Source organism: Passer domesticus, chromosome 25 (genome assembly GCF_036417665.1).
Source record: "Passer domesticus isolate bPasDom1 chromosome 25, bPasDom1.hap1, whole genome shotgun sequence".
Classification (NCBI taxonomy): Eukaryota; Metazoa; Chordata; class Aves; order Passeriformes; family Passeridae; genus Passer; species Passer domesticus.
In genome coordinates this window covers 3,409,963-3,437,676 of record NC_087498.1, presented here as the reverse complement: position 1 = coordinate 3,437,676, position 27,714 = coordinate 3,409,963, and the positions used below count along the sequence as shown (strand labels likewise).

The 27,714-nt window shown below is 56.2% G+C and overlaps 1 protein-coding gene and 1 long non-coding RNA gene across 2 annotated transcripts in view; one reads left to right on the top strand and one right to left on the bottom strand.

Annotated features, from left to right (window-relative positions):
- CDK18 (cyclin dependent kinase 18) overlaps positions 1–26,913 on the top strand; it is a 39,678-nt gene extending 12,765 nt beyond the window's left edge. The window contains exons 2-16 of the mRNA XM_064399128.1: positions 7,236–7,390; positions 12,126–12,283; positions 15,207–15,332; positions 16,665–16,721; positions 16,945–17,059; positions 17,164–17,258; positions 17,331–17,393; positions 17,687–17,810; positions 17,890–18,010; positions 18,854–18,951; positions 20,241–20,346; positions 20,520–20,562; positions 21,143–21,233; positions 21,901–21,978; positions 22,162–26,913. Of these exons, the coding sequence (XP_064255198.1) occupies positions 7,267–7,390; positions 12,126–12,283; positions 15,207–15,332; positions 16,665–16,721; positions 16,945–17,059; positions 17,164–17,258; positions 17,331–17,393; positions 17,687–17,810; positions 17,890–18,010; positions 18,854–18,951; positions 20,241–20,346; positions 20,520–20,562; positions 21,143–21,233; positions 21,901–21,978; positions 22,162–22,196 (1,434 nt within the window). The 5' untranslated portion in view covers positions 7,236–7,266 and the 3' untranslated portion in view covers positions 22,197–26,913. The remainder of the gene's footprint in view (positions 1–7,235; positions 7,391–12,125; positions 12,284–15,206; positions 15,333–16,664; positions 16,722–16,944; positions 17,060–17,163; positions 17,259–17,330; positions 17,394–17,686; positions 17,811–17,889; positions 18,011–18,853; positions 18,952–20,240; positions 20,347–20,519; positions 20,563–21,142; positions 21,234–21,900; positions 21,979–22,161) is intronic.
- Positions 2,043–4,130, bottom strand: LOC135286141 (uncharacterized). Its single transcript, XR_010350622.1, has 2 exons — positions 3,796–4,130; positions 2,043–3,653 (listed from the first exon to the last, which is right to left on the bottom strand). It is a non-coding gene; the product is annotated as an uncharacterized LOC135286141 (long non-coding RNA).
- Positions 26,914–27,714: the final 801 nt, after the last annotated feature.

Sequence of the window (27,714 nt, the reverse complement as noted above, 5' to 3'; positions counted from 1 at the left end):
CTGTGATGGAGATGGGATGAGCTCTGAGATCCCTGTGATGGAGATGGGATGAGCTCTAAGATCCCTGTCCATGGAGATGGGATGAGCTCTGAGATCCCTGTGATGGAGATGGGATGGGCTCTAAGATCCCTGTGATGGAGATGGGATGGGCTCTGAGATCCCTGTCCATGGAAATGGGATGGGCTCTGAGATCCCTGCCCATGGAGAAGGGATGGGCTCTAGGATCCCTGTCCATGGAGAAGGGATGAGCTCTAAGATCCCTGTGATGGAGATGGGATGGGCTCTGAGATCCCTGTCCATGGAGATGGGATGAGCTCTGAGATCCCTGTCCATGGAGATGGGATGAGCTCTGAGATCCCTGCTGATGGAGATGGATTGAGCTCTAATCAGCACTCTCCATCTGCAGTTCTTTGAGTCCCCAGAGCAGCCTGGAGTCACTCCCATCCCCTTTCCCACATTTCTGAGGACCTCAGCGCAGTCCTGCAGAGGAAATCCGGAGTGCAGGAGGAATCTGGGGGTGCTGAGCTCCTGTCAGCCCAGGAATGTGAAGCACAGGGAGGATGGAATCTCTCCCATCCCAGGCAGCTTTTCCCTGCTCCCACTCTGTGCTGGAGCTCGGGGGAAGCTCAGAGGGAGCTGCCTGGCCCTGGGGAGCCTCTGCTGCCCCCGGCTCTGTGTCCAGCCCATGTGGGGAGGGGCACGTCCTGGCAGAGCCAGAGGACACAGCCTCAAGCTGCACCAGGGAAAATTCACGTTGGTGTTGTATTTGCAGGGATCCCAGGCAGGCAGGAGTGATGAATCTGACTCCGTGTTCTCAGAAGGCTAATTTATTATTTTATGATCTATATTGTATTAAACAACACTAAACTAAACTATATTAATGAATACAGAAAGGATACAGACAGAATGCTAAAAAGATAATAATGAAAACTTGTGACTCTTTCCAGAGTCTGACACAGCTTGGCCCTGATTGGTCAAAGAATCAAAACAATTCACACGAAACCAATGAAACAATCACCTGTGGGTGAACCATCCCCAAACACATTCCACATGTGAGCACAACAGAGGAGAAGCAAGTGAGATAAGAATTGTTTTCATTTTCTCTGAAGTTTCTCAGGAGAAAAATCCTGGGTGAAGGGATTATTTCAGAGAATGTGAATGCTGCAGGTTGGATATCAGGGAAAAGTTTTTTACAGAAAGGTGATAAAGTTCTGGAATGGCTGCCCGGGGAGGTGGTGCAGTCACCATCCCTGGGGTGTTTAACAAAGCCTGGATGTGGCACTGGGGGCCAGGGTGCAGTTGAGGTGTTGGGGCTGGGCTGGACTCGGTGATCTTTGAGGTCTCTTCCAACCCGGTGATTCTGTGAATTCTGTGAATTCCAGCGGGGTTGGCTGGGCCCTGCAGCCACACACAGCATTGCAGGATTGCTGTATTTGCTGAGCAAATAAAAGCTCCCCGAGGAGCAGAATTCCCCATTTCTCCGGGCCTTGCAGGAGTGAATCGATGCCACCTCATAGCCAGGAGCACCGAGTGCTGAATGGGGCTTTTCAGTTTGCCTTGGAAACACAACTGGTAATCTCTCCAGGGATTAAAAATAAATAAATAAACAAAAACGGTTTAGAAGAAGCAAACTTTTCCTCTCTTTCGGCTGGGAAATGGGGGCAGGAATCTGGTAAAAGGGTAAGGAAAAATACAGAAAATTGATCATTTTTGAGAGGCAGTAATTAATGCTGGAAAGCTTTGCTTCCAAACCCTGCTGGAGGAGGTGGGGGACAGTTCCACGCTCTGGTGATGCCTAAAACACCTGGCTCGGGAATTCCAGAGCAGGGGAGCTGCAGAAGCACAGGAGAGATCCATTCCCGGGGGGAACAGTTCACCGAGGAGCTGTAAAGGTGATTTCCGGACACAGCCTCGAGGGCAGCGTTTAAAGCATCGTTAATTCCACGTCTGGCTCCCGTGAGGATCTTCCCTGCTGGGATTCACCTTTGGGGCTCTTTGAAGTGTTTCAGCCGGGTATTTATCTCCACCCCACTTCCAGTAAATGCAGATCACTCGCCCTGCTGGCTTTAATCCTGGCTTTTGGCCGGGTTCCAAGCAGGGTGATTTCATTTTTTTTGCCCGCTGATGCCTAAATTCCTCATTGCCTTGCGAAACTGCTCCTTCCCTTCGTGTCCCGCCGTGCAACGTCATGTTCCTGCCTGCTGTTAATTATCCAGCTCGCTCTGCATCCCCGGCAGCATCCAGGCATTGCTGTCATTGTTCCTGCCCGGCTGTAAAACCAAAAGTGATGTCATCGCTTTGCTTGACAAGGGGCACTTTCCCTCGGAAAGTCAATAAATGCCGCCGCTTCCTTTAGGACACTGAGGGGGGGGAAAAAACCCAACAAAATTAAACAAAATTAAACAAGACAAGAGGCGGTCGCTAGGAGCTCTTCCTTTGAAATCCGTGCCGGGGACAGCAGCTGTAAAAAGGGATTTTTTTCCCCCCCCACAAGGAATGCGGCTGGAGGGTGGGCGAAGCTCCTGGAACCCCGGGGGGCTGAGGGGCACCCCACATTGCCCGGCCCGACCCTGAATTCCCCCTGGAGCCCCACATTTCCTGCCCCAGGCTGACCCTAAATTCCCCCTGGCACCAAGGCTGGGGTGCTTTGCTTGCAGCAAATCCCAGCTTTGGAATCCTGTATGGATCCCATATGGGACAGGGTGAGTTCCTGTCAGGGAAGGAGCTGAGGGCAGAGGATAAAGACAATCCCATAAATCCCAACTCACAATCCTGTAAATCCCAGCTTTGGGATCCTGTATCCGTATGGGACAGAGCAAATTCCTGTCAGGGAAGGAGCCAAGGGCTGAGGACAAGCACAGTCCTATAAATCACATAGATCCCAGCTTTGGGATCCTGTATCCATATGGGACAGGGTGAATTCCTGTCAGGGAAGGAGCTGAGGGCTGAGGACAAGAACAATCCCATAAATCCCAGCTCACAATCCCACAAATCCCAGCTTTGGGATCCTGTATCCGTATGGGACAGGGTGGATTCCTGTCAGGGAAGGAGAATTCCTCTCTGTTAGGAGCTGAGGGCTGAGGACAAGCACAATCCCATAAATCCCCAATCACAATCCCGTAAATCCCAGCTTTGGGATCCTGTATCCATATGGGACAGGGTGAATTCCTGCTGGGGAGGAGCCAAGGGCTGAGGACAAGCACAATCCCATAAATCCCAGTTCACAGTCCCATAAATCCCAGCTTTGGGATCCTGTATCCATATGGGACAGGGTGAATTCCTGTCAAGGAAGGAGAATTCCTCTTGGTGAGGAGCTGAGGGCTGAGGACAAGCACAATCCCATAAATCCCATAAATCCCAGCTTTGGGATTCTGTATCCGTATGGGACAGGGCAAATTCCTGCTGGGGAGGAGCCAAGGGCTGAGAACAAGCACAATCCCATAAATCCCAGCTTTAATGTGAACTCCCAGCAGCGGATCCCATTCAGGTCCAGGTGTAGCTGGAAAAATGAGCCCGGGGAGGCGAGAGCAGGAGCAGGGAGCAGCTCGGGCGTGGCAGGAGAGGCTGCAGCGAGCCCGGGGCTATTTTTACCCCTCTCTCAGCTCCTCTCCTCTCCCAGGTTTATATTTAGCAGCCTGGAGCTGCTGGCATTCCTGCAGGAAGCAAAAGGGGGAAGGATCTGGATTTGTGGAGCAGTTTTGTGTCAGTGAGAAGCTGATTCCCTGTAAACCACCCACGGCTTTTTTTGGGGGGGGAAAGGAGATGGAGACACCACTTCTCATTTTCCTCACTCACCCGAGTGTCTTTCCTGTTCCCTGCATCTTTCCTGACCCAGATTTGATCCTGAGCAAAGGATCTAAGGAGGTTATGGTTGGGATCAGTGGGGGATTGTTAAAGCAGGAATTGCTCAGCCAAACGCCTTCCCAAGATCCCAAAATCCTGCTTGATGTCCTGCTCATCCCATTCCAGTCCCTGCCAGGCTGGGGCTTTGTCCCCGGTGCAGGACCAGGAGCTGGATTCACTTTGGATCTCCTCAATCTCCTCTGGAGCCCAGAGCATCCCCGGTGCCACCTCTTCCCTGTGCCCAAGCACGTTCCTGCAGCGCTGGGAAAACATTCCAACGTCTGAGGCTGGAGTGGAGCTGTCCCAACCCCCCCTGCCTCCCTTCCCACCCCCGGCAAACCCCCCCAGCCCCGGGTCCAGGCGAGGCCGAGCCTTCAGCCTCGGGAATTCGGAGCGGAAGGCGCGAGCTGCGCGGGGGAATTGCCGGGATTCAGGTGAATTCCCGGGGTTTTCAGGGGATTCACCCACTGCAGGGTGCCGTGCCTCGCCGCAGAGCCTGGCAGGCGCCCAGGCGGAGTGTTTGTGTTGCTGACGGAAAATCTTCTGAGCTCTCAGATGCAGGCACGCCGGGCCGGGCGCTGCCGTTGTCCTGGCGACGGGGATGCGCTGTGGGATCAGCCTGGAACGCTGAGATCGCCTTGGGCCGGGCTGATGAACCGGGGAGGGGGCTGGGGGGCTCTGGGGACAGCCAGGGAAGAGTTTGAGTGGGGACACCCAGGAGGAAGGGGCTGAGCTGCTCCAGACACAGGATGGGCCAGAAAGAGCCGCTCCCTGTGGGGAAAAAAAACATCCTTGAGAAGTTTTGGGATCTGTTTGGTACAGATTGTGCTCTTCAGATTGGGTTGGGGGCTCAGAGCAGTGTTAGAGTCCAGGGTGGTGCTGATAAGTCTGGGAGGGGGCTGGGGGGCTCTGGGGATAGCCAGGGAAGGGTTTGAGTGGGGACACCCAGGAGGAAGGGGCCAAACTGCTCCAGGGGTCTGGGATGTGCGGGAAGGAGCCGCTCCTTGTGGGAAAAAAAAACATCCTTGAGAAGTTTTGGGATCTGTTTGGTACAGATTGTGCTCTTCAGATTGGGTTGGGTGCTCAGAGCAGTGTGCTGATAAGGCTGGGAGGGGGCTGGGGGGCTCTGGGGACAGCCAGGGAAGAGCAGGAGCAGGGATGCTCAGGAGGAAGGGGCAGAGCTGCTCCAGACACAGGATGGGCCAGAAAGAGCCGCTCCCTATGGGGAAAAAACATCCTTGAGAAGTTTTGGGGTCTGTTTGGTACCAGGGGGTGATTGTGTTCTTCCAATCGGGTTGTGGGCTCAGAGCAATGTTACAAGTCCAGGGTTGTTCATGGAAAATCCCCTGGCAGGGAGGCTGGAGTGTCCAGGGGATGAGGGATGCAGGAGCAGCATCCCCACACTGCTGGCATTGGGAAGAGGAGAGGGACAGACCCAAACCTCCTCAGGCCTGAGGCTGGAGGGGCAGAGCTGTGGCTGGTTGGGGGTGGAACGATGATGTCCCATCCCTGGCAGTGTCCAAGGCTAGGCTGGACAGGGTCTGCAGCAACCTGGCACGGTGGAAAGTGTCCCTGCCCATGGCAGGGACAGGAGATGAATCCCAAGGTCCCTCCAACCCAAACCGCTCTGGGATTCTGGGATTTCATGCCTGTAAATCCAGGGAGCGCTGGATCCGTGCTGGATCCGTGCTGAGCAGGAGGAATTGCAGCGGGGCTGGAGCCCAACCCCAGCCCAGGCACAGGCAGCGCTCCCAGCCTGATCCCGGCCCCGCTGAGCCGGGCAAGAGCCAAAGCAGGAAAGGCAAAGCCGCCTCCCGGGCGAGCTCAGCTCCCCGCTGGCCCCGCGGCTGCTCAGCCCAGCCCCTGCCCCGAGCGTTTTCTCCCTTTAAGGGTTTTATTGCCTTAATCTGATCTGCGGTTAAGGCGGTTCTGACGCCCAGCAGGAGGCACCGGGAGCTGGGATCGGGCTGGGATGGAGCTGGGATCGGGCTGGAATCGGGCTGGGAGGGAGCTGGGATCGAGCTGGGATCAGGCTGGGATCGGGCTGGGATGGAGCTGGGATGGAGCTGGGATCGAGCTGGGATGGAGCTGGGATGGAGCTGGGACGGAGCTGGGATGGAGCTGGGATCGGGCTGGAGCTGGGATGGAGCTGGGATGGAGCTGGGACGGAGCTGGGACGGAGCTGGGACGGAGCTGGAATGGAGCTGGGATCGGGCTGGGATGGAGCTGGGATGGAGATGGGATGGAGCTGGGATGGAGCTGGGATCGGGCTGGAGCTGGGATGGAGCTGGGACGGAGCTGGGACGGAGCTGGGACGGAGCTGGGATCGGGCTGGGATGGAGCTGGGATCGGGTTGGGAGCTCGGAGCATCTCCCGGGGCTGGGACTCAGGGGATCTCCCCTGCCCCTGCTGCCCCCACTCAGCACTTCGCTGCTGGCTCAGCAAGTCTTTGTTGCGAGGGCAAAGCCGAGGCCAAACTGGGGGAGAGGAGTCTCCTTTTCCAGTGAGAAACGTGAGACTGAGTCTTTTCCATCGCTGTTTTGTCTTCTTCTTGCTTTCCTTCTGTTTTCACGCTGCTTTCCCCCCCGTCCAGGCATTCCTGGAGTTTCCAAGGATGCCATAAGGCACAGCTGTGATTGAGTGTGCACAGCCCTGCTCTGGGCTCAAAAAAACCCACTCTTCCTGCACCTCCTGACCAGAGCCAGCTCTCAAAACCACAGAGAACCCAATTCCTGTGGCTCCTCTTCTGCTCTGACCCAGAGAAGGGATGGACCCCTGGGGGAGGAAAATTCATGTCAGGATATTGCCAACCACCAAAAGCAGCAGCTGTGGGGTGGAAATTGGGGTGGGGACATTGCCAACCCCACAGAGCAGCAGTTGTGGAGTGGAAATTGGGGTGAGGATGCTGCCACCCCAAAGAGCAGCAATTGTGGGGTAGAAATTGGGGTCAGGATGCTGCCAACCCCAAAGAGCAGCAGTTGTGGGGTGGGAATTGGGGTGGGGACATTGCCAACCCCACAGAGCAGCAACTGTGGGGTGGAAATTGGGGTGGGGACATTGTCAACCCCACAGAGCAGCAGTTGTAGGGTGGGAATTGGGGTGAGGATGCTGCCACCCCAAAGAACAGCAGCTGTGGGGTGGGAATTGGAGTCAGGATATTGCCAACACCAAAAAGCAGCAGTTGTGGGGTGGGAAATTGGAGTCAGGGCATTGCCAACCACAAGGAACAGCAGCTGTGGGGTGGGAATTGGGGTCAGGATGCTGCCAACCCCAAAGAGCAGCAGCTGTGGGGTGGGAATTGGGGTCAGGATGCTGCCACCCCAAAAACCAGGAGCTGGGGGCCCATCCCGGGGCTGCCCAGCCCTCTGAGCCTGCTGTCCCCGTCCCCGCAGGGCTCTGCCCTCCCTGGCAGCTCGAGGCAAGATGAACAAGATGAAAAACTTCAAGAGGAGGTTTTCGCTCTCGGTGCCGCGCACGGAGACCATCGAGGAGTCTCTGACGGAGTTCACGGAGCAGTTCAACCAGCTCAACAACCAGAGGAACGAAGGTGAGGAGCCCCTGGCTCCCTGCTCTGCCCACCTGGGGTGGGCGAGAGCCTCTCCAGCCCTCCCCCAGGCGCTCTGGGGTGCGTGGAGGTGTTCCCTTGTCCTCTGGGGTGAATAACACCTCGGCGTTAACGCTGCAGAGGGATTTATCCTGCACCGGGAAAGCGGGATGGGAGGGAAAGGAATTTGCACAAAATGGGGAGCTGTGGTTACGGTGGAGAGTGGGAAAGAGCGGGATCTCCCCCTGCCTCCCCAAAAGAGGGGGGGACCCCTGTGGGGGCTCCAGATGTTCCCAAAGGCAAAGGGGCCGTTCTGTCCTGGGCAGCACCCGGGGCTCGCTGGGGCAGCCTTTGGCCCTCCCTGCACGTTGGTTTTCAGCACACAGGGAGATGAGGGGTTAAATCCAAACCAGGCACATCCCCTGAGCAAACACAGCCCCCAGAGCAGGGCCCAGGGAGATGAGGGGTTAAATCCAAACCCGCACATCCCCTGAGCCATCACAGCCCGGAGCAGGCTGGGGCAGGCTCGGGGATGCTGCAGGAGCTGGGAGCAGCCCGGCCAGGGCAACCGTGCTGGGGCAAGCCGGGCTGGGCTTGGGCAGAGCCTGGGCAGAGCTTGGGGAGCCGGGCTGGGCTTGGGCAGAGCTTGGGCAGAGCTTGGGGAGCCGGGCTGGGCTTGGGGAGAGCTTGGGCAGAGCCTGGCAAAGCTTGGGGAGAGCCTGGCAGAGCCTTGTAGAGCTGGGCAGAGCTTGGGCAGAGCTCCTGGGATGCCTGGCAGAACTTGGGGAGCCGGGCAGAGCCGGGCTGGGCTCCTGCCGGGGTACACCCCGGCCATGCCCTCTGCCTCCTGCCAGCTGTGCCGCAGCCCGGCCCTCGCCTGCCCTCGGCTCCCTTCGGGCTCTGTTTGCCCTCTCTGACGGGGGCTGAGCCCTGGTGGCAGCGCCTGGCACCGGCGCTGCCCGGCGGGGAGGGTTTGGCAGTGCCAGCCAGGCTGCCCGAGGATGCTGGAAGCTCCTCCAGAGCCACCTTCCCTCCTTCCCTCCCCTCTGCAGACAGCCCAGCAGCACCCCGGGGCTCCTGCCTCACTCCCACACACTGCAGCCCTCAGTGAGGGCGGTAATTAGACCTGAGCTGTTAATTAGCCCTGCAGGAGCTTCGGGGATAAAATGGGGCACGGCTGAGGCACTGCTCCTGCCGTGGGATGTGGGCTCCTTATCTCCCCCTCCTTATCTCCTCTGCAACCCCCAGAGGTGATTTCCCTCTTGCTCTGCTTTAACGAGACCTCTCGAGCTCTTCCTTTGCCCTCGGGTGGCAAAAGGGGCCAGCAGGGTCTGCCAGGGCCCCTGGGCTTCTGGGCTTGGTGCTGAGGTAGCCAGGGGACAGCAGGGCAGTGTGAGGCTGTGGCCAGCCCCAGGGTGTCACCAGCCTCTCACAGGGCTCGTGGGCAGGCTGGAGCTGAGTTTGGATCTCTCCGGGGGCTTGGTGCCCCTTTTCCAGCTGGGGAGCCAAAGGGCAGAGGGGAAAAGAGACTTTGGTGCAGCAGCTCCTGTGCCCCAAACAGCTCTGCTGCAGCTTTCCCCTTCCTCCAGCATCTCTGGGGCTGTCCCCGGGCTGTGTCCCCACAGTCCAGAGCCCACTGGTGACAGCCAGGGACAGCTCAGGTGATCGTGGCTCCAGGGACAAGAGCTGATTCCAGCAGGGATCAACACTCAGCTCTCCTTTCCTCACCTCCTGGGCTCCTCAGGGATTGCCTGGGGTTTGTTTTCCCTCCAGCCTCAGAAATCCCTGGCTCCCAGCGCTCCCAGGCTGCAAATCCCAAACCTTGGTGGCTCTGAGTGCCTGGACCCATCCTTGGGCAGCAGGAGGAGGCCAGGCCTCCTCAGGAATCACAAAATCAGGAATGGTTTGGCTTGGAAGGGACCCCAAAGCTGCTCCCACTGCAGTGAGCACAGGTCACCACCCCAGACTGCTCCAGAGCTGCTGTGGCTCCTGTGAGGGGACAAGCAGGGGACAGAGCTGCCCCATCTGGTGAGAAATCCCAGCCCTGCCTCCCCGTCCCGTCATTCTCACGACCTCACCCCCACAGATGCTGATAAAAGGAGGAAAAACTGCTTGTGGTTTTTTTTTCCAGGCTGGAAAATCAAACAGCTTTCCAGCCCGGACACCTCCTGTCAGCAGCAATGTCACCTTGGTGGAGCCTGAGTGTGATTTTCAGAGGGACCAGGGCTTGGTGGCTTTGATGGGAGATGGGGGCATCCAGCAGCAGCCCCCAAACACCCCCAGCCTGTTCTGCCCTCCCAGAGCACCCAAAATTCAGTGTCTGGGCTGGAAGGGATGAACCAGAGCCAGCTCTGACCTGGGGGCACCAAACCCTGAAGAGATGATGGTGAGGGGGAGGAGGGAGGATGAAGAACGCGAGCTCAGAGCAGCAAAGGAATGAGAAGCTGGGAGCCAGGCAGGCAGAGGAGGGTCTGGCCCCTTTCCTTGGGAGATCAAAGCTGCTTTTGGCAGAGGAGGAGTTGAAATGTGTTTATAAAAGGGCTGCCCGTGGCTGCTCTCCTTCTCTTTGGTACGGCAGCAGCCCCGATCTGTTCTGTGTCAGGGCTCCCGGAATTCACGTGGAATGAGTTCTGCCCGCCCACAGCCCCACCCTGAGCTCCCTGCAAGGTCCTGCAGGGTCCTGACAGCTCACAGCCCCAGCCTGAGCTCCCTGCAAGGTCCTGCAGGGTCCTGACAGCTCACAGCTCCAGCCTGAGCTCCCTGCAAGGTCCTGCAGGGTCCTGCCAGCTCACAGCCCCAGCCTGAGCTCCCTGCAAGATCCTGACAGCTCACAGCCTCACCCTGAGCTCCCTGCAAGGTCCTGCAAGCTCACAGCCTCACACTGAGCTCCCTGCAAGGTCCTGCCTGCTCACAACTCCAGCCTGAGCTCCCTACAAGGTCCTGCAAGCCCCAGGGGCAGCTCCAGCCCTTTGGGATTGGGAATCTGCCGGTGTCAGGGCAGGGAGGGCAGGGCTGGCACATTCCTGCCCCAGGGCAGCCCAGACCCCTCTCCCCTCACCTCTGCCAGCTTTCTGTGAATTTTTACCTGCTTTCCCCATTCTTTTGGATCCACTTGTTAGGAAAATGGATCCACAAACATCAGAGGTTTATGTCCAAAAAGGAAACAGAGGAGTGCTTTGACTTTATTCCAATAAAGGGAGAGGCCGTGGGGCGTTCCCTGGGGTCTCTCACATTTTTGGAGGACACAGCCTCCTTTTCATCCTAATTTCCCTCTCTCTTTCCCCATTTCTGAGGTACTTGAGAGGTTCAGACTTCCCAAAACACCTGATACCAGAGATTCCCCTCTCATGTACAACCTCCCTTTTCAATTTTAATTCCTATGGAATTTAGGGATTTTTCCCCGTTGTTTCTTTCATCTTTCAATGTCCAGTTTCATTTATCAGCAAACCTGAAGTTTATTTGTAAAGCAAATATCTTTCCCCATTCATCAAGCAGTGGAATCCTTCCCATTGTTTATCTCTCAGTGCTGGTTTTATCTACCAGCAGACCCACAGCTTGTTTGGAAAGACAAATCCTCCATTCCTCTCGCACTGGAGTGTCCGGGTTGTGGATTCACCTCTGATTTTACATCAGATATGACAAAGAGTTTGTCTCTGCTCCACTGCAGTCAGAGCTGCAGGTTTGCAGGCTGCACCTTTTACCCAGCTCTGGTTTTGTTTCACCTGTGAGAACAGCACAAATTCACCCAAAATATCATTTCCAGCAGTTACTCAGGCTCTGTTCACTAAGACCTTAAATGTCTTTTGCTTTCCTTGATTGCAATCCGCTCGGGAAACGAGGAAGTGAAAAAGATTCGGTCCGGTTGAATTAATCCACATTATTCTCATACCTGTGGTTAATTCAGGGGACATTTCCTGCCTGTCGCCGTAAAAACAGATGGAGGCAGAGGGACAGGGAGCAGAGGAGGGGTTTTACTGCGTGCCCAAAAGCCCTGGCGCCGTTCCAGCCCCTCTCAACCCCCCTGGCACGGGGGAGGTGAGGGCTGGGCACGGTGGCACAGACCCACGGCGTTGCCAGGTCACTTGCCTGCCACCTCTCATCCGTCAGCCGGGCAAACGCAGCCAGGTCCCAGCCCTGCTCAGCGCCCCGTGAAAATCAGCCCTGCCTCCCTCCCTGCCTCCCTCCTGCCTCCCTCCCTGCCTGCCCTCCTCAGCCCTGAGATCATCCCGGAGCCCGGATTGTCGCCTGGGCCCCGGGGACAGGGCAGGGACAGGGCTGGGGCAGGGCAGGGACAGGGCTGAGCTCAGCCTGGCGTGCTCCTGGGGCACTTTCACTGCTCCCCTCACTCCAGGGAGCGTCTGCAGGCATTTTGGGGTTTTTTTTTTTGGGTTTTAGGGCATGGCTGCAAAGCTGGAAGAAGGGAGGGATGGGTCCTGCTTGACCTTTTCTCCACCCCAGCACATCCAGTGCTTCATCCTGGCTCCCAGCACGCCCAGTTCGGTGCTGCCTCCTCGGGAGCAGCCCCTGGACTCATCCTGCTCAAAACAGGACTCCTGGTACTGAAGCGATTTCAGCATTTCCTGACGCCCCAGGAATCCAGAATGCAGAATTCCCTGTGGACACAGAGAAGGAAGAAGCGATCCCCGCGTCCCCAGAGCATCCCTGCCCTGCCCTCCCTCCCTCCTCGGCGCTCCTGCCGCCACTCCCGCAGCTCACTCTGCTCTCCTCTCGTCCCCAGACCTGGCCCAGGGACACCTGCAGCTGGCACAGCTGGGCAGGGAGCTGGCAGCTGACGGCAGCCCGCTGTCCCCGCCGGAGGGACAGGAGGGACAGGGCCGCTCGCCGGTGGCCGCCGTGCGCTACCGCAACCACGGCCAGCGCCGCTGCTCCGTGGAGGCAAGTGCTGGGCTGGGGACATGGGGACAGCTGGGTGTCACCTCCCGCTGCCTGGCTGTGGTTTGGGATCTGGGGACAGCTGGGTGTCACCTCCTGCTGCCTGCTGTGGTTTGGGACCTGGGGACAGCCGGGTGTCACCTCCCGCTGGCTGTGGTTTGGGACCTGGGGACAGCTGGGTGTCACCTCCTGCTGGCTGTGGTTTGGGACATGGGGACAGCTGGGTGTCACCTCCCGCTGCCTGGCTGTGGTTTGGGACCTGGGGACAGCTGGGTGTCACCTCCTGCTGGCTGTGGGACCTGGGGACAGCTGGGTGTCACCTCCTGCTGGCTGTGGTTTGGGACCTGGGGACAGCTGGGTGTCACCTCCTGCTGGCTGTGGTTTGGGACCTGGGGACAGCTGGGTGTCACCTCCCGCTGCCTGGCTGTGGTTTGGGACATGGGGACAGCTGGGTGTCACCTCCCGCTGCCTGGCTGTGGTTTGGGACCTGGGGACAGCTGGGTGTCACCTCCTGCTGGCTGTGGTTTGGGACATGGGGACAGCTGGGTGTCACCTCCCGCTGCCTGGCTGTGGTTTGGGACATGGGGACAGCTGGGTGTCACCTCCCGCTGGCTGTGGTTTGGGACCTGGGGACAGCTGGGTGTCACCTCCCGCTGCCTGGCTGTGGTTTGGGACATGGGGACAGCTGGGTGTCACCTCCCGCTGCCTGCTGTGGTTTGGGACCTGGGGACAGCCCGGTGTCACCTCCTGCTGGCTGTGGTTTGGGACCTGGGGACAGCCTGGTGTCACCTCCTGCTGGCTGTGGTTTGGGACATGGGGACAGCTGGGTGTCACCTCCTGCTGGCTGTGGTTTGGGATCTGTGGACAGCCGGGTGTCACCTCCCATTGCCTGTGGTTTGGGACATGGGGACAGCTGGGTGTCACCTCCCGCTGGCTGTGGTTTGGGACCTGGGGACAGCCCGGTGTCATCTCCCGCTGGCTGTGGTTTGGGACCTGGGGACAGCCGGGTGTCACCTCCTGCTGCCTGGCTGTGGGACCTGGGGACAGCTGGGTGTCACCTCCCGTGGCCTGGCTGTGGTTTGGGACCTGGGGACAGCCGGGTGTCACCTCCCATTGCCTGTGGTTTGGGACATGGGGACAGCTGGGTGTCACCTCCCATGGCCTGGCTGTGGTTTGGGACCTGGGGACAGCCGGGTGTCACCTCCTGCTGGCTGTGGTTTGGGATCTGGGGACAGCCGGGTGTCACCTCCCGCCGCCTGGCTGTGGTTTGGGACCTGGGGACAGCCGGGTGTCACCTCCCGCTGGCTGTGGTTTGGGACCTGGGGACAGCCCGGTGTCACCTCCCGCTGGCTGTGGTTTGGGACCTGGGGACAGCTGGGTGTCACCTCCTGCTGCCTGTGGTTTGGGACCTGGGGACAGCTGGGTGTCACCTCCCGCCGCCTGGCTGTGGTTTGGGACCTGGGGACAGCTGGGTGTCACCTCCTGCTGCCTGTGGTTTGGGACCTGGGGACAGCTGGGTGTCACCTCCCGCTGCCTGGCTGTGGTTTGGGACCTGGGGACAGCCCGGTGTCACCTCCCGCCGCCTGGCTGTGGTTTGGGACGTGGCAGTGTCACACACCAGCCCTGACATGCTGTGACTCCCGCAGGGCACTCACCGTGTGCCACCAGCCCCCGGGCACTGTGGTGGTTGTGAGGGTTCCAGGATGAGGGAAGAGAGGAATCTGACTCCATATTCTTAGAAGGCTGATTATATTAATTACATTATATTAATTATATTATATTATATTATATTACATTACATCATAGTATATTATATAATATATTACATTATATTTATTATATTACATTACATTACATCATAGTATATTATATAACATATTATATGAAATATTATATTATATTCTATTATATTATATCACATTATATTAAATTATACTATATCATATTCTATTATATTATATCACATTATATTAAATTATACTATATCATATTCTATTATATTATATGAAATTATATACTAGAACTATACTAAACTATAGAGAAAAGGTACATCAGAAGGCTTGAAAAAAATGAATAATAAAAACCCGTGACTGACCAGAGTCCAACACGGCTGGCTTTGATTGGTCATGAAGTAAAACCAATTCACATGGAGCCAATCAAACACGCACCTGCCACGTTCCAAAGCAGCAAAACAGGAGAGCCAAATCAGACAATTCTTATTTACATTTTCCTCTCAGGCTTCTCAGCTTCCCAGGAGAAGGATCCTGGGCAAAGAGGAATTTTCCATTTTGGTGTTACCAACACTGGGGACGTGCCTTGGCTTGTCCGGGCCCCGCAGCTGAACCGAGCAGTGCCAGCGTGGTGCTGCACCCCAGACACTTTGGGTCACAGCTGGGTGTGTGGGGACAAGCCCAGGCGTGCCAGGGCTCCAGGATGGGGTGGGATGGAGCTCCTCTGGTGGGGGTCACTGTGCCGGGGAAGCTTTAGGGCCATGGTGAAGGAAGGAGTCGGTTCTGATGGAGGGTTTCAATCCAGAGTTTTTATTGTGGCCCACGGGCCTCTGAATCCAGGAACTCTCCAATGGAACTCCCAAACGTGGATCCCTTCTACCGGGGGAGGGAAGGGATAGGGAGCCACCAGCCAGGTACCAGGGACAAAGGACACCTGGATGCTCTGGGGGGCGTCTTTGGAATCTGCCCAATCACTCAAACTGGAATTCCAGGATTGACAGACAGTCAGTCTGGGATCAGGGTGGGGAAAGGAGAGGTGATTGACACACCCGGGAGGGGATCTTCAGGGAGAAACGCGGGGTTCTGGGGTAAACCATGAAATCACACCGCAATTTCTGGGAAATCACGTCAGTGCCAGCTCCTGTGACCCCCGAGAGTCCTGGTGCCAGCGCCCCGTGCTCTGTCCCTCCCTGCAGGACGTCAGCAAGCGCCTCTCGCTGCCCATGGACATCCGGCTGCCCCCCGAGTTCCTGCAGAAGCTGCAGATGGAGAGCCTGGAGCTCCCCAAGCCCCTGAGCAGGATGTCCCGCCGGGCCTCCCTCGTAAGTGGCACCGAGCAGAGGGGCAGTGCCATCCAGGCGTGTCCCCCTGGCTCTGCTGCAGCCGTGTCCCACTGTGCCAGCTCCCCCAGCTGTCACTGAGGTCCCCTCCTGTCCCTGCCCGTTCCCAGCCCTTCCTGCACATCTGGGAGGAGCTGAGGGGGCTGGGAAGGGTTTGGGGAGTCCTGAGGGGGCTGGGAAGGGTTTGGGGAGTCCTGAGGGGGCTGGGAAGGGTTTGGAGAGTCCTGAGGGAGCTGGGAAGGGTTTGGAGAGTCCTGAGGGAGCTGGGAAGGGTTTGGAGAGTCCTGAGGGGGCTGGGAAGGGTTTGGAGAGTCCTGAGGGAGCCGGGAAGGGGCTCAGCCTGGAGCAAAGGAGGCTCAGGGGGAATTTGTGGCTCTGCACAACTCCCTGCCAGGAGGGGACAGCCGGGGGGGATTTGGGATCTTGTCCCAGGGAACAGGGACAGGAGGAAAGGGAACGGCCTCAGGCTGGGCTGGGGAGGCTCAGGGTGGACATCAGCAGGAATTTCCTCCTGGAAAGGGCTGGAAGGGGCTGCCCAGGGGGTTTGGAGTGCCCGTCCCTGGAGGTGGCACTGAGTGCTCAGGGTGGGGATCGGGCACAGCCTGGACTCGATGATCCCAGAGGGATTTTCCACCCTCAACAACCCCACAGTTCTGAGATCTGCATCCCTTCCCCTGCACCTGCTGGGCCATTCCCACCTTCTCCCTCCCCTGTGCACACCTGGCTGCCCTCTCAGCCTGGCTCCTTCCCAAAGCAGCAGAGGGAAACCCTCCTGCAGCTCAGCCGAAATGCAAATGTGGATAAATAATGAATCAGCCTCGGCGCCAGTGGTGGCATTTCCCTTCCTTTGCTGCAGCAGCAGAAATAGGAGCAGAAACTCTGTGTACAATAAAACAGGAGAAAAATCTCCGTGTGCAGACACCAGGTGTGCCCAGTACCTCGGCCAGGCCTCAGGAGGCATTTTGGGACCCAAGGTGCCCTTTCAGGAGGAGGGAAGGGGGCAGGAGAGCTGGGATTTACCTGCCTGTGCTGTCTGATCAATAAAACAACGCCAGGGTGAGGTGTCATGAATATTCATGAGCCCCTCATGAATAAGGAATGTGGCTCTGGGGGTTGTGCAGCAACTCGGGTTCCAGCACCTGCACCCCCTGCTCAGGACACGGCTTTTCCCGGGATACACAGAGGGTTTGGGCAGTAAATGGAGTAAAAATCCCAATTGTCACTGCCCAGTGTCCTGGAAACCCTTCTGGAGGTGAAGCCATCCCTGGATGAGGTTCCCTCCTCCCCAGTGGTGTTTTCCTTTCTCTCTCACAGTCAGATATTGGCTTTGGGAAGCTGGAAACCTACGTTAAACTGGACAAACTGGGAGAGGTGAGTAGTCTGCGACACCCCTGTAAGGAATTCAATAAAACTCAAAGAGTAGCTTGAAGAACAAAGGGCAAAAATCTTCAATATCCAGAAATTTTCAGAGCAAGCCTTTCTCGTGGAGCTCAGCCCTGCTGCTGTCACCTCAAATGGTCCTTCCTCCAAATGCTTTGGGGACAGCAGTGCTGTGCCAGCCTGGGAAATGTCCCCTGTCCCCTGTCCCTGCCAGGGCACCTACGCCACGGTGTTCAAGGGCCGCAGCAAGCTGACGGAGAACCTGGTGGCGCTGAAGGAAATCCGCCTGGAGCACGAGGAGGGCGCTCCTTGCACGGCCATCCGGGAAGGTGAGGCCGGGAGGGGCCTCCCCCAGACCCCCAGGAGGGTTTGGGGTGCCCGTGCCCCTGCCCCAGCCCTGGGTCCTGCTGCCCCAACCCCGCTGTCCCCGCAGTGTCGCTGCTGAAGAACCTCAAACACGCCAACATCGTCACCCTGCACGACATCATCCACACCGAGCGCTGCCTCACCCTCGTCTTCGAGTACCTGGTGGGTCTGGGGGCTCCTCGGGGGGCTGGGGGGGCCAGGGGAGGACAGACTGACGTGTCCTTCCCGCTGCAGGACAACGACCTCAAGCAGTACCTGGAGAACTGCGGGAACCTGATGAGCGTGCACAATGTGAAGGTGAGGGGCGTGCAGGGACCCCTCCCCTGTCCCTCGTCCTGGGTGGGTGGGTTTTAGGGCTGAGGGAAGCTGGGGATCCCTTCACCCTTCAGTTCTTGCTCCCTTTGTCCCTCCTGAGGCTCCCCCAGCGTTTCCACCCCAAATAAAATCACTGCACTCTTCGCTCATCCCATTCCGTGACGATTCCCAACAGCTCCGAGGGGTCTTTCCTGCCCACACCATCCACATTCCTCAAGGCAGGATGAGTTTTAGTCCTAAATGCACCTTCCTCCTCCTCCTCCTCCTCCCTGCAGATCTTCATGTTCCAGCTGCTCCGTGGCCTGGCTTATTGCCACGGCAGGAAAATCCTGCACCGAGACCTCAAACCCCAGAACCTGCTCATCAACGAGCGCGGGGAGCTCAAGCTGGCTGACTTCGGTAGGTGAAGCCCTCCAGGGGCGGTGCAGGATTGGGAAAAAAGGAGCAACTCCTGGATGCGTGTCCCTCCCGCCCCCAGGATTAGCCAGGGCCAAGTCTGTCCCCACAAAAACCTACTCCAACGAGGTGGTGACGCTCTGGTACCGGCCCCCCGACGTCCTGCTGGGATCCACCGAGTACTCCACGCCCATCGACATGTGGTGAGGCACCGAGCTCCCGGGCTCTCCAGGAGGGGTCGGGCGTTTCCATCCTCATCCTCACCGTGCTGGGTACCACAAGGGGTGGGGGGCTCTCCCAGGGCTGTTTTCCCCACCCCCAGAGCTCTCCCAGAAGTTTTCCTTGTCCCCTGAGGCTTTTTTACACCAGTTTGGTGCAATTTCCCTGTCCCCGGGGCTCTCCCAGAAAAGTTTTCCTTGTCCCCTGAGGCTTTTTACACCAGAGGGTTTGGGGCTCTCCCAGTGCAGATTTCCCTGTCCCCATGTCCCCAGGGCTCTCCCAGTGCAGATTTCCCTGTCCCCAGAGCTCTCCCAGTGCAGATTTCCCTGTCCCCATGTCCCCAGGCTCTCCCAGTGCAGATTTCCCTGTCCCCAGAGCTCTCCCAGTGCAGTTTTCCCTGTCCCCAGAGCTCTCCCAGAGGTGATTTCCCTGTCCCCATGTCCCCAGGCTCTCCCAGTGCAGTTTTCCCTGTTCCCAGGCTCTCCCAGTGCAGTTTTCCCTGTTCCCAGGCTCTCCCAGTGCAGTTTTCCCTGTCCCCAGGCTCTCCCAGAGCTGATTTCCCTGTCCCCAGAGCAGTTTTCCCTGTCCCCAGAGGTGATTTCCCAGTCCCCGTGTCCCCAGGCTCTCCCAGAGCAGTTTTCCCTGTCCCCAGGCTCTCCCAGAGCAGTTTTCCCTGTCCCCAGAGCTGTTTCCCCATCCCCTGGGGCTCGGGCCGGTCCGTGCCATCCCCACCCGGTGGGAGCGGATCCTCTCCAGGAGCCGACCCCGCTCCGGCGGCGGCCCCCGCGGGTTTGTCCCGCTGACCGCGGGGTGTCCCCGCGCTTTAGGGGGGTCGGCTGCATCCACTACGAGATGGTGACGGGCCGGCCGATGTTCCCCGGCTCCACGGTGAAGGAGGAGCTGCACCTCATCTTCCGCCTGCTGGGTGAGCGCCGTGCGCTGAGCGCGCGTCCCCGCGCGAGGGCACTGCCTGCCCGCGGCACCGGAGCGGCACCGGGAACGCTCCGGGAACGGCTCCGGGAACGCTCCGGGAGCGGCTCCGGCACTGCCTGCCCGCGGCACCGGAGCGGCACCGGGAATGCTCCGGGAACGCTCCGGGAGCGGCTCCGGCACTGCCTGCCCGCGGCACCGGGAATGCTCCGGGAACGCTCCGGGAGCGGCTCCGGGAACGGCACCGGGAGCGGAACGGGGCGGGGAGGAGCGGGATGGGATGGGATGGGATGGGATGGGATGGGATGGGATGGGATGGGATCCATGGGATGGGATCCATGGGATGGGATCCATGGGATGGGATCCATGGGATGGGATGGGATGGGATGGGATGGGATGGGATGGGATGGGATGGGGATGGGGATGGGATGGAATGGGATGGGATCCATGGGATGGGATGGGACGGGATCCATGGGATGGGATGGGATGGGATGGGATCCATGGGATGGGATGGGATGGGATGGGATGGGATGGGATGGGATGGGATGGGATGGGATGGGATGGGATGGGATGGGATGGGATGGGATCCATGGGATGGGATGCGGTGAGAAGGAGGAAACAGGGATAGGGGTGGACAGGAATGAACAGGGATGAAGTGGGATGGGGTGGGAAGGAGGGAAAAGGGGTGGGGTAGAAAGGAAGGAACAGGGATGGGGTGGAATGGGATGAACAGGGATGAGGTGGGATGTGGTAGGAAGGAGGGAAAAGGGATGAGATGGGATGAGATGAGGTGGAGGAATGAACAGGGATGGAGTGGGATGCTGTGGGATGCAGTAGGAAGGAGGGAAAAGGGATGGGATGAGCAGGAATGAACGGGGATAGCGTGGGATGAGGTTAGGGTTAGGTGGGATGCGGTAGGAGGGAAAAGGGATGGGATGGGCTGGGCTGGGATGGGATGGGATTGACAGGAATGAACAGGGATGGGGTGGAACAGGATGGGCAGGGATGAGGTGGGATGCAATAGGAAGGAGGGAGCAGGGATGGGATGAGGTGGACAGGAATGAACAGGAATGATGAGGCACGGACAGGGTGGGCAGGGGTCAGCTGGCACGGACAGAAGCTGCCCGCAGCCCCCTCCAGGCTGGCCCAGTGTAAGGATGAGAGGCTCCCTGCTGGCACTGCCAGCCCCTGGGGACATGGGTGCCCTCTCTCGGGGACAGACCCCACACTCCGAAGGTTCCCATCACACCCAGTGCCCATGGCAGGTCCCCTGTGCCCCCACAGGAACCCCCACCGAGGACACCTGGCCCGGGATAACGTCCAACGAGGAGTTCAAGGCTTACAACTTCAGCCAGCACCGAGCCCAGCCGCTGCTGAATCACGCCCCGAGGTACCCCCGGAGCAGGGGCAGATAAAGATCGGGGTTTGAGGGGTGTGGAGGGCAGCCCGGGCAGCCCAGGCTCGTTTTCTCCTCGTGGGGCTGGCGGCTGCAGTGCCACTCGTCCCTCGCTGTGGTTGGTGCAGCCTTGGTGCAGTTTTGGTTTTATTTCCCCTCTCTCCCAGGCTGGACTCGGAAGGTGTTGACCTGCTGACAAATCTGCTCCTGGTGGGTGCTGGGGCAGCCCAGGGGTGGGGAAGGGAAAGGGAAAAGGGAAAAAAAGGGAGAAGGGAGAAGGGAGAAGGGAGAAGGGAGAAGGGAGAAGGGAGAAGGGGGAAGGGGGAAGGGGGAAGGGGGAAGGGGGAAGGGGGAAGGGGGAAGGGGGAAGGGGGAAGGGAAGGGAAGGGAAGGGAAGGGAAGGGAAGGGAAGGGAAGGGAAGGGAAGGGAAGGGAAGGGAAGGGAAGGGAAGGGAAGGGAAGGGAAGGGAAGGGAAGGGAAGGGAAGGGAAGGGAAGGGAAGGGAAGGGAAGGGAAGGGAAGGGAAGGGAAGGGAAGGGAAGGGAAGGGAAGGGAAGGGAAGGGAAGGGAAGGGAAGGGAAGGGAAGGGAAGGGAAGGGAAGGGAAGGGAAGGGAAGGGAAGGGAAGGGAAGGGAAGGGAAGGGAAGGGGCACTTGGAGCAGGGCAGGGCCACGGTGGGTAGCAGTGCTGGGATGGGCAGAGGTGCCCAGATGTGTGGTGTCAATGCACAGAGGTGCCCAGCTGTGTGATATAAATGATTTTTGCTGGCTTTTCTCGGGGCTGTGTGCAGTACAGAGCCAAGGGCCGGATCTCAGCCGAGGCAGCCCTGCAGCACCCCTACTTCAGGAGCCTGGGCGAGCGCGTGCACCTCCTGCCTGACAGTAAGTGCTGCTGCACAATAATAATAATAATAATAATAATAATAATAATAATAATAATAGTCATCATCATCATCATCATCATCATCATAGCAACAACACTAATAATAATAAGTAATGTTATTTAAAATAACTAATAGCTAATAATAAGTAATATTATTTAAAATTAATTAAAATAACTAATAGTTAATAATAATATTAATACTAATTATTGTACCATTAATGATAATAACTATAACAACAAATAGTAACTAATAATAATAGTAATAATAATACCATTAATGACAATAACTGTAATAACAAATAATAACAAATAATAATAATGGTACTAATAATAATAATTAAAAACATTAATGATAATTACAATAATAATAATGGATAATAATGAATAATAACAAATAATAATATTAATATTATTATGAATACTATTAAAGATAATAACAAATAATAACATAATTATAATAGTAGTAATAATAATGATAATTATAATGATGATGATGATGATAATAATAGTAATAATAATAGTAATAATAATAGTAGTAATAATAATAATAATAATAATAATAATAATAATAATAATAATGTTGTAATATTAATTAGGGTGGGATGAGATGGGTGGCAGGCTGAGAGAGGCGCTCCATGCTGACCCCTCTCCCTCTGTCCCCCCCAGCTGCCTCCATCTTCTCCCTGAAGGAGATCCAGCTGCAGCGGGACCCCGGGCAGCGCGGCTCGGCCTTCCAGCACTCAGGTACGGCTGCCCCGGCTCCGGGCAGCACAGACCCACCCCTCTCCCTCTCCCTGCCGCCTCTCCACTCACAAATCACCCCCGGCTGACGTTCCTTGGCACATCTGGGCGTCCTGAGGCGCAGCTGGCTCCTCTGGGAGTGGCACCGGCTCGGGATGCCCCCTGAGCGCCGTGTCCCCTCCCCAGCCCGCGGCAAGAACAGGCGGCAGAGCATCTTTTAAACCTTTAAACCGGGACCGGCGGCGCCCTGGCTGCCGTGGAGATGGAAGCGCTGAGAAGGGAGCGGCTCCCACCCGACCCTCGGCAGAATTCCCGGCTCCAGCAGGACCCAAACCCCCGGGAGCTGCCCTCCATGCACCTGTGGCCTTGTCCCCACCTTGTCTTGGTGTTGTCCCCTCTGAGAGGAGCTCCAGGGAGGAGCCTGTGCTGCCCCGGGAGGGTCAGGGGGGGATCTGTGGGGTTTGGGGGCTCAGGATGGGGATCTGTGGGGTTTGAGGGCTCAGGATGGGGATCTGTGGAGTTTGGGGGCTCAGGATGGGGATTTGTGGGGTTTGAGGGCTCAGGATGGGGATCTGTGGAGTTTGGAGGTTCAGGGTCTGGGGATTTGTGGGGTTTGGGGGCTCAGGGTCTGGGGATTTGTGGGGTTTGGGGGCTCAGGGTCTGGGGATCTGTGGGGTTTGGCCCAGGCAGGAGTTGCAGGAAATGCCCCTTTGCTCAGACAAGCTGCCCTGCACCCCCTGGTTTTTGGGGAGACCACGTTAGGACTGCTGGGCACGGCCTGGCCTGGCACTGGGAGCACCTGGAGCACATCTGGGCACATCTGGGGCACAGGAACCAGGGCAGCCCCCCATATTTCACCTCTGCCTGCAGAACCCCCTTTCCCCTCCCTGTTTTGGTACCCGAATCCAGCTGAGGGTGGAGCAGCCAGAATTGCCCCTGCTGCCCCCAGCCTCTCCCAGTCCCTGCTCCCAAACTGGGATATCCCTACTCCCAAACTGGGATAGCTCTGCTCCCAAACTGGGCTGTCCCTGCTCCCAAACTGGGATATCCCTACTCCCAAACTGGGATATCCCTACTCCCAAACTGGGATATCCCTACTCCCAAACTGGGATATCCCTACTCCCAAACTGGGATATCCCTACTCCCAAACTGGGATATCCCTGCCCCCAAACTGGGATATCCCTGCTCCCAAACTGGGATATCCCTGCTCCCAAACTGGGCTGTCCCTGCTCCCAAACTGGGATAGCTCTGCTCCCAAACTGGGATATCCCTGCCCCCAAACTGGGATATCCCTGCTCCCAAACTGGGCTGTCCCTGCTCCCAAACTGGGATATCCCTGCTCCCAAACTGGGCTGTCCCTGCTCCCAAACTGGGATATCCCTGCTCCCAAACTGGGATATCCCTGCTCCCAAACTGGGATATCCCTGCTCCCAAACTGGGCTGTCCCTGCTCCCAAACTGGGATATCCCTGCTCCCAAACTGGGATATCCCTGCTCCCTAACTGGGATATCCCTGCCCCCAAACTGGGATATCCCTGCCCCCAAACTGGGATATCCCTGCTCCCAAACTGGGATATCCCTGCTCCCAAACTGGGATGTCCCTGCTCCCAAACTGGGATATCCCTGCTCCCAAACTGGGATGTCCCTGCTCCCAAACTGGGCTGTCCCTGCTCCCTAACTGGGATGTCCCTGCTCCCAAACTGGGCTGTCCTGAGCCCGGGCAGGGCCTGGCACGGCTGCAGCTCCCCGGGCAGGGCTGTGGGCACCAGAAACAGCCCTGGGGAGCAGCGCAGAGCCCCCCAAACCCCTCAGACCCCAAACCCCTCAGCCCCTCACACCCCTCAGCCCCCCAAGCCCCTCAGCCGTGCCCAGCCTGGACAGGATCGGTGCTCACAGAGCTTTGCTGCTGCCCCGGGGGGGTTTTCCCTCTCCTGACACTTTGGAGATAAATCCATCCCTGCCAAGCTCTGCCCCCCAGCCTGGCACGGTGCGGGCAGGGCACGGAGCCCCTCTGCTCTGCTGTGCCATGGGCTTGGCTTTCCTGGAGGATCAGCTCCCTCTGCATGTGGCTGGGACTGCTGGAGCTGGGACTGGCACCTGGGACTGGGACTGGCACCAAGACTGGGATCCAGGACCAGGACTGGCACCAAGACTGGCACCCAGGACTGGGACTGGAACCCAGGACTGGCACCCAGGACCGGGACTGGCACTTGGCTCCGGGCTCCAGCTCTCCGTGGGGCTGTTCCCTCCTGCAGCAGGGAGTGATTCCTTCAGCAATCCTTGGAAAATGCTCGGTGGGAGGGAAAATGAGGCGAGCCCGGAGCTCCCCGGTGCCACCGGGGCTCTGTCCCAGACGAGTCTCCAGACGTCTGCATTGTTTGAGGTTTGCCCATCCCTGCTCTGCTCCCTTCCCGGCATTTCCAGCCCGAATTGTTCCCTAATTGATTCCAGGGGATGGGGAAGAGCAGGGACAGCCCCCAGCCCCCAGTGACGCATTCGGGGCCGTGTTTTCCTTGGGTCTCCTGGTTCCCTTTTCCCCTGGTCCCTCCTGGTGCCATTTTTTCGTGGTTCCTCCTGGTTCCCTCTTTCCCTGGTCCCTCCTGGTTCCTTCTTTTCTTGGTTCCTTCTTTTCCTTTTCTCTCCTGGTCCATTTTTCCCTGGTCCCTCCTGATTCCTTCTTTTTCTGGTCTCTCCCAATTCCATATTTTCCTGGTCCCACCTGGTTCCCTATTTTCCTGTTTCCCTCTTTTCCTGGTCCCTCCTCATTCCCTCTTTTCCCGTTTCCCTCTTTTCCTGGTCCCACCTGGTTCCCTATTTTCCTGTTTCCCTCTTTTCCTGGTCCCTCCTCATTCCCTCTTTTCCCGTTTCCCTCTTTTCCTGGTCCCACCTGTTTCCCTCTTTTCCTGGTCCCTCCTCATTCCCTCTTTTCCCGTTTCTCTCTTTTCCTGGTCCCTCCTCATTCCCTCTTTTCCCGTTTCTCTCTTTTCCTGGTCCCTCCTGCAGCTGGAGCCGGGCTGAGCTCTCCCAGTGCCATCTTTTCCCCCACGGAGGAATTTCCTTGGCCCCAGAGCTGCCCTGCCCAGGGCTCCTGCGGGAGCTCAGCAGGCAGGACAGGGACACGGCTCCTTCGGGTGCCCGGGGTGAGGAATTCCAGGGAATTCCCAGGGGAGCAGGGCCTGGATCAGGGCAGGAACCCTCCCTGCCCCACCCGGGATACCCCTGACCCGTCTTTGCTCAGTTTTCCTGCTCGTTTTTCCCATTCCCATACCCCGAGAGTGGCAGTGAACTTCCAGGGGCGCTGGTGCCACATTCCCACGGGGGATATTCAGATCCAGATCCAATATTCCTGCTGCAGGGCAAGGAAAACTGCTGGGAGAATCCCGCAGAGCCAGGCCAGCATTCCCAGGATCAGGAAAAGCCCTGCAGGCTCCTGTTTATCCTTTCCCTTTTTCCCTAGAAATCCCCCCAAAAGGGTGGGGGATTAGGGTTTCCACCTCATGAGAGAATTCCCAACATTTGGCAACGCCCAAAATCCAAGAAAAACAGGAATTTCTTCCCTCCTAAACTTTTTATGGAGTGGAACATTCCTTTCTTTAGAATTCCAGCTTTCCCAAGGAATTTTTGCCAGATTTTTTGGGATTTTTCCCCTCTGGAATCACACCCAGAACCCCCCAACTTTACATCATTCCAGAGAATTCCAGAGGGTTCCAATCCCCCATTACTGATCAGCTCCCAATCCCAGATAACCCCCTTTATCCCAGGCATTTCATGGATATTTGATTCCCACTTGCAGTGCAAATATTTGGTGCCACGCTCTGATCTCCACAGCTGGGAAAAAACAAACCTGGAGGCTGGCAGGGATTAAATCCCTAAGTTAAATTCCTCTTCTCCACCTTTGGGATTAAATTCCAGCCCTTTTGGGCTGGATTTAGGGAGAGAGAAACCCTCTGGATGCCCCATCCCTAAAAAACCCCATCCCTGGGCAGGATTTCCCAGGTTTTGGAGCCCCAATTGGGATTTTCATGAAAATGTTGGGAATTTCCGTGGTTTTCCAGCGTTTTTTCTCCCTCATTTCATGGATTCTCCCATCCAGCACGTCCTGGAGCAGCCGCTGCTCCTGGCAGGCCAAAGGAAGTCGTTGCTTCTGGTTTTTCTTGGAATTTTTTCCCTTTTTTTCTTAGCAGAAAGCAGGAATTTTGGCAGTGCCCTGAGGAAATGTGTATTCCTGGTATTCTTTTGTCTGGCCAGCTGATGGCTGGGCGAGGAACAGAATTAAATCAATGTGCAGAGCGAGGTCAGGCTTTGGGACAACAACAACAACACCAACATTGAGGCAGAGCTGTTAATTCCATCCCTCCATTCCCACACGGATCCTCCTTCCCTGGCCCAACAGATCCACGCGGAGAAGTCAAAAAACAAAACTCCTTTGGGTTTTGGAGGTTCGGCACAAAAGAAATGTATTTTTTGCCCTTCTTCCTTACACAAAAGGTGAAAAAAATGGAATTAAGGAGCATTTTCCCAAGGTTTTGTTTGGGTTTTTCCGCCTGATTTCCAGCTGTGCTGCACATCTGGACGCTCAGATGGTGTAAAATTGGATTTTGGATCCCTGTGAGCCGTGTCTGAGCACAAAGGATAAAAAATTCCACATTTCCCTGCTCGTGCTCCAGCAGGAGAAATCGACGGAAGGGGCCAGGACGGATCCCCAAACTGGGAATGTTCTCTGGGGTGGTTCGGTGGCAGAAAACTGAGAATAAATAAATGTATTTAACTAGTGCTGTACAAAAAAATATGTTTGTTTTAAAATAAATGATTTTAAGGATTTATTCTGAAAGAGGTAATGATTTTTATATATAGAGAGAGAGAAAGAGAGAGAAAGTTTTTCTGGAATAAATGGCAAGGTACAAAAAATAAATAATGATAATAAAGGATTTTATCCATCTGTCAGTCTCTTGGCTATATTTTATAAGAATATTTCAGATTTTCTATTTCAGAAAAATAGAAATAGAATAGAAAAATATTTCTATTTTTTCAGATGAAAAATATTCTATTTTTCATGATTTTTATAATATTTCTATTTTTAAAAAGATTTTTAAATAATATTTCTATTTTTTCTTTTTTCAGATGATTTTGTGCTTCTTTTTTCTCTCCTTACGCACAAATATGAAATAAATAAATAGCATTTTCCCAAGGTTTTCCAATGTTTTGGTTGGGTTTTTCCACCTGATCTGTTGGATTGTGAATTTAAAATTTATGGACTGTGGGATGGGTTTGTAAGAGATACAATTTTTCAGTTTTTTTTATTTTGATAGGAGAAGGATCTGGGGTTTTGGGGTCGAAGGGGAGCTGGGTCACCCCGTGCCCCATTCCCTGCTGGGGTTTGGGCACAGAAGGATTGCACTGGCAGGGACCCCCGTGGCAGGAGGAGTGATGGGTCTGACCCCGTGTTCTCAGGAGGATCATTGATTGTTTTATGATCTATATTGTATCAAAGAATGCTGTACTAAACCGTGCTAAAGAATACAGAAAGGATACTTACAGATCGTAAAAGATATTAAAAGATAATAATGAAAAAATAATAATAAACAATAAACAATAAATAATATAATGATATACAATATATTATATAATAAATTTATATTATATTATATTATATTATATTATATTATATTATATTATATTATATTATATTATATTATATCATATCATATCATATCATATCATATCATATCATATCATATTA